At 44.3% G+C, this 8,852-nt stretch overlaps 1 protein-coding gene across 1 annotated transcript in view; it reads left to right on the top strand.

The window, feature by feature from the left end:
• cbfa2t2 (CBFA2/RUNX1 partner transcriptional co-repressor 2) overlaps positions 1–6,271 on the top strand; it is a 53,034-nt gene extending 46,763 nt beyond the window's left edge. The window contains exons 8-11 of the mRNA XM_083660749.1: positions 37–229; positions 2,081–2,149; positions 3,139–3,329; positions 3,807–6,271. Of these exons, the coding sequence (XP_083516875.1) occupies positions 37–229; positions 2,081–2,149; positions 3,139–3,329; positions 3,807–4,151 (798 nt within the window). The 3' untranslated portion in view covers positions 4,152–6,271. The remainder of the gene's footprint in view (positions 1–36; positions 230–2,080; positions 2,150–3,138; positions 3,330–3,806) is intronic.
• The last annotated feature ends 2,581 nt before the right edge of the window (positions 6,272–8,852 follow it).

The following is an 8,852-nucleotide window of genomic DNA, read 5'->3' as shown; positions in this document are numbered from 1 at the left end:
TGTCTTTCTTCCTTCTCGTGCCCTCCCCTCCGTCAGGTGTTGAACTGTATCGTGGACATGGTAGAGAAGACGCGCAGGTCAGTGAGCGTGCTCAGACGGTGCCAGGAGTCGGACCGCGAGGAGCTCAACTACTGGAGACGGCGCTCGAGCGAGCAGGAGGACCCGCGCAAAGGAGGCTCAAGCTCCGCCCCCTTCTCCAAAACACACAGCCCGCACTCTGCAGAGCCTGGTGCGTATTACAAGTGCTGTTCCGCTAATTCACTCAACTTCTGAAAAGAACGTAAAAAAAAGAATAAAAGAATAAAGCATCTAGTGGGAGTTGGTTCTCAACCTGGGGTCCGCCGGGGAACACCAGGGCTCCTTGAGGGGTCCCCACAAAATTGCTAAATCGTTCAACTTCACCATTTCATGGGTAAAATCGTATCTAACACTAAAAAAGATATTCTCAGATTTGGGTAAATGAGACAATCTCATCAAATGGGGATCCATGGCTCTAATATAGACTAAATTAAGGGTCTGTAATATGAAAACAGTTGAGAATCATTGACCTAGTGTATTGCGATCATTTTCAACAGATAACCATTTTGGACATTGTGAAATGTACTTACATGACCATGAGCACCAACCGGAACAGCCTCACACCTCTTCCATACTCCCTACACCCTCTAGTGACCATGTTTAGAATTGCAACCCCTATCATGAACTAAGTCGCGTGTTGGGTGTGTTAGCGAGGGCCTCAGCAGTTAGTCCGTCAGTCTGCTGTGTACTGGCAGTGTTCTGTGTGACAGTCCCCTGCTGCTCCATAGTCACAGACAGGTGCCAGCACCGGGCCCGGCCAGACCGGCCACAGAAGGCCCGTCCTGCCCATCCTGCAGGCTCACAGACTCAGAGCCAGAGAGCCATCTGGGCCCCCAGCCGGGAAGCCTGCCTGCCTGCCTGCCTGCCTGGGCTTGGGCTGGGGAAGGGAGAGGGATGGTGGTGGGTAGAGAGGGGGAGCGGGGATGGTGAGAAATTGAAGCAGAGAGGAAGTATTATTCACTCCCCGTCTTAAAAACCGACAGTAATGCAAGGCTACGTAGTACTGTTACGTACAGAGGAATGGAAACACAAAATGGTTTGCCATCAGACATACATTGAACAAGTAAAACTGTTTTTTAAAAAGAGTTGAAAGAAATACCTAAATGGCACAGAACATCAGCCCCTCTCCAAATTGGACATGTCTTGCTCCATAATATCTGACTGTGGTCGTCAATGTGGAATTGTCTTGGTCATTGTTGTTAGTGGTACTATCATCATTCCTGAGCTGTATCAAATGTTTGACTGACTTGTAGATATATAGTGCGGTACTTGCTGTCATTGTTGTTATGGCAGTTTGATAGTTTTATTGTTGTCGATTCCCCCCCCCCCCCCTTCCCCGCTCTTTCTTGTCTTCAATTTTAAACGCACCATTGTTTTGCATTATGATGTAATGTTTACTTGTGTGGACCCCAGGAAGAGTAGTGGTGGTAAATGGGGATCTAAATAATAACAATAATAATAATAATATCTAATCTAATAATTATAATAATAAAGTGGGTGTGAGACAGATGGAGTGAGAGAAGGCGAGAGAGGAAGAGTGAGAGAGTAGATGAGCGCAGGGCTGGAGCGATGGGGCGAGCTAGAGATGCAGAAACATGCAGGAGGGAGGGAGGGATGGAGGCAAAGACAAACGAGTGAACAAACAGGATGTTGACACAGCTTGTTGTTGGTCCTCCATTTTCCTCTGAGCCATAAAGCTGTTAGATCTCAGATCACTCCGGGACTCTGATAAACAAGCACTGCGTTGGATGTGTAGGCCTAGATATTTGCACTTATTTGCATAGATAGCAAAATAGACACAGATGATAGATAGTAAGTCCTTACTGCCTTGCCTGTGTTTCGGACTGTACAGATCTGCCTGGCTATTCTTTATGAACACCTGTAGCTTGTTTGATCTGTCGTTCTCTAAGTTAACCCATCATCTTGTCGTGTTAATCTCTGATCTCTCCTAAGCCGAGACAGGTGCTAATTATCCCTCCTTCCTGTCTCTGCGTTCCCACAGACACCCAGCGCGACTTGGCTCCACGGCCAGGCTCCACATACGTTCCAGATGAGATCTGGAGGAAAGCTGGTGAGAAGAACATCCTCACAAAACCTCTGTTTGACATGAAGATATTCTACTGTGATCAGTCAAGATGACTGAACGCTAATGATATTGTCAATATTGCATGAACGTTTTGACGGCAGATTTACTCATAATAAACTACTGTGTACTGATACACTGCACCAGAGCCGTATAATAGAAGAGTTCCGACATCTCCATTCACTCCAATGGACCAGTTTTTTTTTCCAGGAAGTAGAAAGTGGAACTCTTGAGTAAAAAAAGCAGCACTGTCGAGTTGCAGCAAAATAGACAGTTTGTGTTGTACTTTGAAAGGGTTTTTCATCCCTTGAATCAAATTGTACAATATCAGCTTTATTTTAGCATGCAAAAAGTAGCGCGAGACCCATTCCTGGCTGTTCATTGGCTAACGAGTCTCGCATTTTGGTCCTCCGCTGATGCCACTCTCTTACTAGAGGACACTACACTGCACCATTTTGCTGCTTAAATAAGTAGAGCTAAACTTAAAGGGAGAGCTCACTCTCAAATCCAAAATATTTCCATTTAGATAATTTTGTGTTAGTTTGGGAGATATTGGCCCTAGAGATTTCTCCAATAGACCCTTCTCACAGGGGCCATTTTATGTCAAAAAGGCAGGGTAAACACAGGTGCAAGCAAAACACTCTAATGAGGGTTTCAAACTTCCATGATTGGAATTTTGAAACCCTCATTAGGGTCTATACAATGGAACTGGTTGGCACTCGGCTTGTGGTGCTCAAAGCGCCAAAAGAATGCATCTGAAAAACGTCCTCTTTCCAGAAATAATGACCCGGTTACTTGAGATAATCCACACACCTTTTTGTGAGCAGTTTCACTTCGGAAAAATATCTAGGGTCGATAACTCCAAAACTTAGGCAAATAAAACAAAACTACAATGGATAAATAGCACTAAGCTGTCCCTTTAAGAAGAAGGAGAGCAGAACTAAAAGCCAGCTGGTCTTGTCTCTCCCTCCATGCAGAAGAGGCAGTGAATGAGGTGAAGCGTCAGGCCATGGATGAGGTTCAGAAGGCGGTGGCGGAGGCAGAGCAGAAGGCGTTTGAGATGATCGCCTCGGAGAGAGCGAAGATGGAGAAGACGCTGGCCGAGGCCAAGAGGAAGGCCCAGGAGGACGCCATCCTGGTCATCAACGAACAGGAGGATTCGAGCGAGGTGAGCAGCCATGGCAATTATGGAACTAGTATGTGAAAGTTGGTGAATTCGAGGGGGGAAATCAAGGCCTTGAAAGAAAATACGGTACTCATAGATGAATTTATTTTTGTTCTTTTTATATTTTTTTGTACGACACATTCAAGCCTCTCTCTTTTTAATTGTTGTCTGTGAGCTTCTGTAAAGCCTGCTAGTTCTTGTTATAAAAATGATCAGTGTTGTCACAGTAATTAACCTTATAGCCATATGGCAAACTATGCCGTGTTGGGTCCTTGAATTTGAGGGAATTGGGCCTGGGAAGCTCTTGAAAAGGCCTTGAATTTGATAGAAGGTGTGGGAACTCTGTTCGACGCTTGCATATACAGTAGGCCCATGTGGTGAACACGAGAGACACGAGAGACGCAAAGATTCTCCGTCTTTCGGGTACCTTTTCTTGCCCTGAAAAAACTCACACGTCTTCTTCTTCTTTACCCTCCTCAGTGCTGCTGGAATTGCGGCCGCAAGGCCAGCGAGACGTGCAGCGGCTGCAACGCCGCGCGCTACTGCGGCTCCTTCTGCCAGCACAAGGACTGGGAGAGGCACCACCTCATCTGCAGCCCCGGGCTCCAGGCTCAGCCCAAACCCGTGTCCGCCATCAGCGCCGCCCGGGCGGCCGCCGCGGCTACGTCGGCGGCGTCCGGGGCATCCCCCGCGGGTCTGGCTGGGGTCAAGGCCCCCGACGGCGTCCCCGCTATCTCCAGTCCCGCCGGAGAGAAGGCTTCCGTCGCCTCTCGCTCCTCCACCCCCTCCGCCCCCGCCTTGGCCGCCGAGACAAACGGACACTAAGGAGGTGAAGGACACGGACGTGCATATCTTGGATCAGCGTGCACACCCCCCTCACCTATCCTCTGCCATAAGGGGGGACGCACGCACCAAACTGAATTGAGATATCCGCAGCAAAGAGGGAACCGTTTGTGGGTTAAGTCAGGATAACAGATTTTTCATCATACTCTTTGGCAGACGAAAGATGACAGATTATGGACGACTGTTTGAGTGATATGTCAACTGGGACTCTGGCTTTGGCAAAGAACAGACGGACGAACAGATCTCCCCAACAGATGGAAAGTTGTTTATCTTCGTCCAAAACCGCAAATCTTGGATCTGAGAGAGGAGGGGGAACAAAAAAAACATTAACTGACTATTGATCTCGGTTTATCTCTGGCTTGACGGGCGGAAGTTATGAAAGGACGGCATGCTATGAGAAAAGAGAACCCCACCAACACCAGTAATAGTCTTCAGTTTGTTGTTGTGTGTACGTTTAAGAGAGGGAGGCGGAGGTCAACGTCAACAGTGAAATAGTGCCAGCCATAAAGCATCCATCTTGTCCTATAGGAAGAAACCAAGAGAGACGACCACATGGAAGAGTCTTCTCTTCAGCTCTCGTGTGTGTGTGTGTATATACAGTATATATATATTTGCTCGCCAAGGTCTTGTCAGGTTTCCATGTGTGTGAATGCGTGTCTCAAGCGGTCGTGCCGTCGGGGGGTGAATATCGTAAAGCATTATGATTACTTCTGTCGGAGCAATATTAAAAATGTCAGGTATCTCCAGCCGTTTTTCTGCATCGCCAAAGTTTTCAGTCGCTAAAGAGAGTCTGCGTCGTTTGCCTGCAACTGTCACGTCCTTGTGAACAAGAGATGCGTATACACTAATTCCACACACACCGTGTCTACTTTTTAAGATGCACCTAGCTAGGATCTCTTTCAGTTCTCATCGGTTCTTGTCAAAAATCCTCATCTCTATAAGAGAAAAGTGATGCTTGGGTCATGTAAGGGTGGGAAGATTCAGCTGTGACTTTCCTGTGCTTTTCAGTTTCTGTTTGACACTTGTTCACATCACCAGTTGTACATGTCGGGCTCAGAGATCGCTGCGTAACCTTCACCACTGCAATCTGTGCATCAGATCCACTTTGCAGTAAGAGTGGTTAGAACCAGAGGGCCGTAAGTGACATTTGACCACCTGTACCACGAGAGCCACACAAAAATGACCGTACTTTGTCCTGACTTTGTTTATTAAATTAAATCTTTTATATGAAAACTTCATAACTATGTGGATGTGGATTTCAGGGTCAAAAGCACTCATGCCCTTTTGACCTGATTTTATAGTAGTAGTTAGTAGTAATAGTTCAATGTGTTCATGTCAGGTGTTTCGGCTTTTGATCAATAACTCTGGATTGATTTAGAATTCACATGTGCCCTTAAGGCACGGGAAAGAGCTCATCAAGAGCTTTTATAAGATGCACCTAGCTAGGCTATATATCTATATCTATCTATATATATATCTATATATATATATACAGTATATATCTATATACGGTATATATATATATATATATATATATATATATATATATATATCATTTTCACCCATAATGTCACTTACGCCCCTCTGCTTCTCACCCCTTGAATACAGCTTAGCAAAACACTTCTCTATTACAATCATCTTCAATTATCAACAGTACGGGAGATCTTTTATGAAGCATAAACGATTGAGATTCATATGACTTTATATGCTAGGCTACATTTGCATTTATCAATGGGGAAGAGATACAGTCAGCTGGTGCTTACATTGCTCTGGTGCAGGCGTCGCAGTGTCTCTGTCCCGCTAAGAATCTCAGGAGCTATATTTGTATGTGCAGATAATTCTGTTCTTTTCTTTTGTCACGGTTAGGTTGAAGTCAAAAGGAACTTTGATTGATCACACTCTGCTGTTACCATTGAGACATTGTGTTTGTTTGTTTGTTTGTTGTAAGATGACTCTGTAAAGAATATTATGAAAGAATGCCTTTATTTTGTGAGCCACATTTTTTCTCCCCCCTTCCTCCTTAAACACACAATCTTTTGTTATGAGACGTAACTTCATATGAAAAAAGATATCTTGACATGAAGTATGAAATAAAGAAATAGACTTACTCCAAAAGATATTTTCATTTTCTCTGATTTTATGTAATTTGGATCTAAATAATGTCATTTAAAGAAGGTACGCTCAGCAAACATCATGGTGTGAGGTCTCAAAAAATTGTATTTGTCATTTGAAAGCAGTCATACATGCTCATTTTTTACATTTTAGTGTAAAACCGATGAAATGGTAAACAAAAAAGGTGCTTAATTTTCACAAATGGATTAATTTCAGGTAACTGACATTACTAATTTGGAATAAACCCCATTCACAATGTCTTGATATTACAGAGAACAGGTTGTAGAAGAGAACTGAGGTCGGCAGTCGACTGGATCATGACCACATTTCACACTGCTGGAACAGAAGCAAAATACTAAGACAAGCAGGCAAGGCCAGCAGGAAGCAGAATGGTGTAATATCATGACCTACCAGGAGGTGGCACTGTAACACATATTTTGTGCAGCGTTGATGTCTGTGTGTGTACACTGAAAATGCGTTGCATTTAACTTGTTGGAGTTCTGTTTGTGTGAGTTGTGGGTTTGAGTGAACAAGCACAGCACTAGTAAAAAAAAAAAAAAATCAAAAGAAATCATTGTTTAGTAAAAAAAGGAGAATGTGGATTGTTTCATTTTGCGCTTATAAGTTATGGCTTTAATATAGCTAACAACATCAATAATATGCCAGGTTTCACTCTTATGTCATCAGTTATATTGACACGTTACATTTTTCATACTGTGTTTCATATTTCGTTGTGGAATTAAAGCCTTAAATCCAAAATGAAACAAACCCACGTGGGTCTGTGAATATGCCTAAGATTAAATTAAAAAGACATCATTACTAGTAATATTTTGAACATATGGCACATACTGTTCGAAAAGACGGCATCATTTATTATTTAAGTCAACCGCTGAACACAATCCCTTTGGGGAAACAAATTCACAGATATGACCTCGAGGAGCAGAGTAGTAAAACTGAAGAATCCTGTCTCCAAAGTTGATCACTTAGCCTGACAAATGTATAGTGCAGAGGTGGACCACAGAATATTTAATGGCATTTATTGCTACAGTGTTCAGTTGTTAATATGAAATCTAAACCCTAGTCATCAATCTTTAAAACACATAAAAGCAGTTACAAGCCATTTGCCTTACATACTCTGTGTGTGTGTGTGTGTGTGTGTGTGTGTGTGTGCGTGCGTGCGTGCGTGCGTGCGTGCGTGCGTGTGTGTGTGTGTGTGTGGGTGGGATGGGGGTGGGGGGGGGGATGATAAATAGATGCTAAAAACAGAAAGCTACTGTTTCATGCTGTTGCTTAATTGGTTGTATATGAAAATAGCAACATAGCAGGTGTGTACAAAGTTCTGAAGCAGAGCTTGTGACCAGGAGGTTGTCGGTTCAATCCCTGAAGCTGGCAGGATCAATCTGGGGCGGGGAAAGTGAAAAATAAATCAGCGGTTGCCCCTAGCTCCCTCATTACCACCACTGAGGTGCCCTTGAGCAAGGCCCTTAACCCCAACCGCTCCGGCAGAGCTGATCAGTGCTTAGCAGATGAGTTTTTACCGGTCAGCTTCCAGGTGTGAATGTGAACAGGGCGCTCCTGAAAAAAGTCTCCCCGTGTATAAATAACGGTTAAAAAACATCTCACCGGCTTTGCCATGCACACACACACACACACACACACACACACACACACACACACACACACACACACACACACACACACACACACACACACACACACACACACAGTGTCTCAGAGAGCAGATATGGGGAAGCTATATCCTTTATTTTTATGCGTAATGTGTCTGCTACATTCACATCAGCCTGGAAGTTGTGTTTATGCTTTCTGTCTGCATGTGTGTGAGAGTGTTTCAACCTTCAGTTTTGTCTGGTTTGATCTAGAAAGTTTTCTGTCCAATTGGTTTTTGCTGTGTGCACTGAATAGAAAATAACCACTTTTCTTTTGAAATGGGTAGCATAATAGGGTGGCTAGCATAGGAAGACTGGTGTAGAAGTAAAGATTGATGAAAAACAGACTTACAAACATACACACACATTTTTTCACCTTCATTGACTAGGTCTTGTGCCAAAGGTCTCTCCTGTGAGAAACGTGTGTTTGTGAGGGACAGAGGAGCATCTCTGTGTGTGTATGGGGATCAGTGCATGTGTGTGTGTGTGTGTGTGTGTGTGTGTGTGTGTGTGTGTGTGTGTGTGTGTGTGTGTGTGTGTGTGTGTGTGTGTGTGTGTGTGTGTGTGTGTGTGTGTGTGTGTGTGTGTGTGTGTGTGTGTGGCAAGCTTCTGCTTGATCCTCAGCAGAAGTGCTGCTTATGTTGGAATAAATACACTGCACTGGGGAGAGTGATGTGATTATGTGCTTGGTTTCTGTCCCAGGTTCTATAGCTGGAGGCAGACGTCACTTTAGATTGTTCCCTTGTTCCAAACAAGCTCCTCTCTAACATCCAGTATCTGACGCACTTGTATGGTTTTATGTAATCTCTCCTCCCCCTTCTCTCATCCTCTCTCTCTTTCACTCTTCATCTCCTCCCCCCTCTCTCTCTCTCTCTCTCTCTGCTGTTATCCTGAAAGCCTACTC

The sequence above is a fragment of the Poromitra crassiceps genome (genome assembly GCF_964638095.1).
Source record: "Poromitra crassiceps genome assembly, chromosome: 25".
NCBI lineage: Eukaryota > Metazoa > Chordata > Actinopteri > Beryciformes > Melamphaidae > Poromitra > Poromitra crassiceps.
This window is presented reverse-complemented; position numbering and strand designations above follow the sequence as displayed.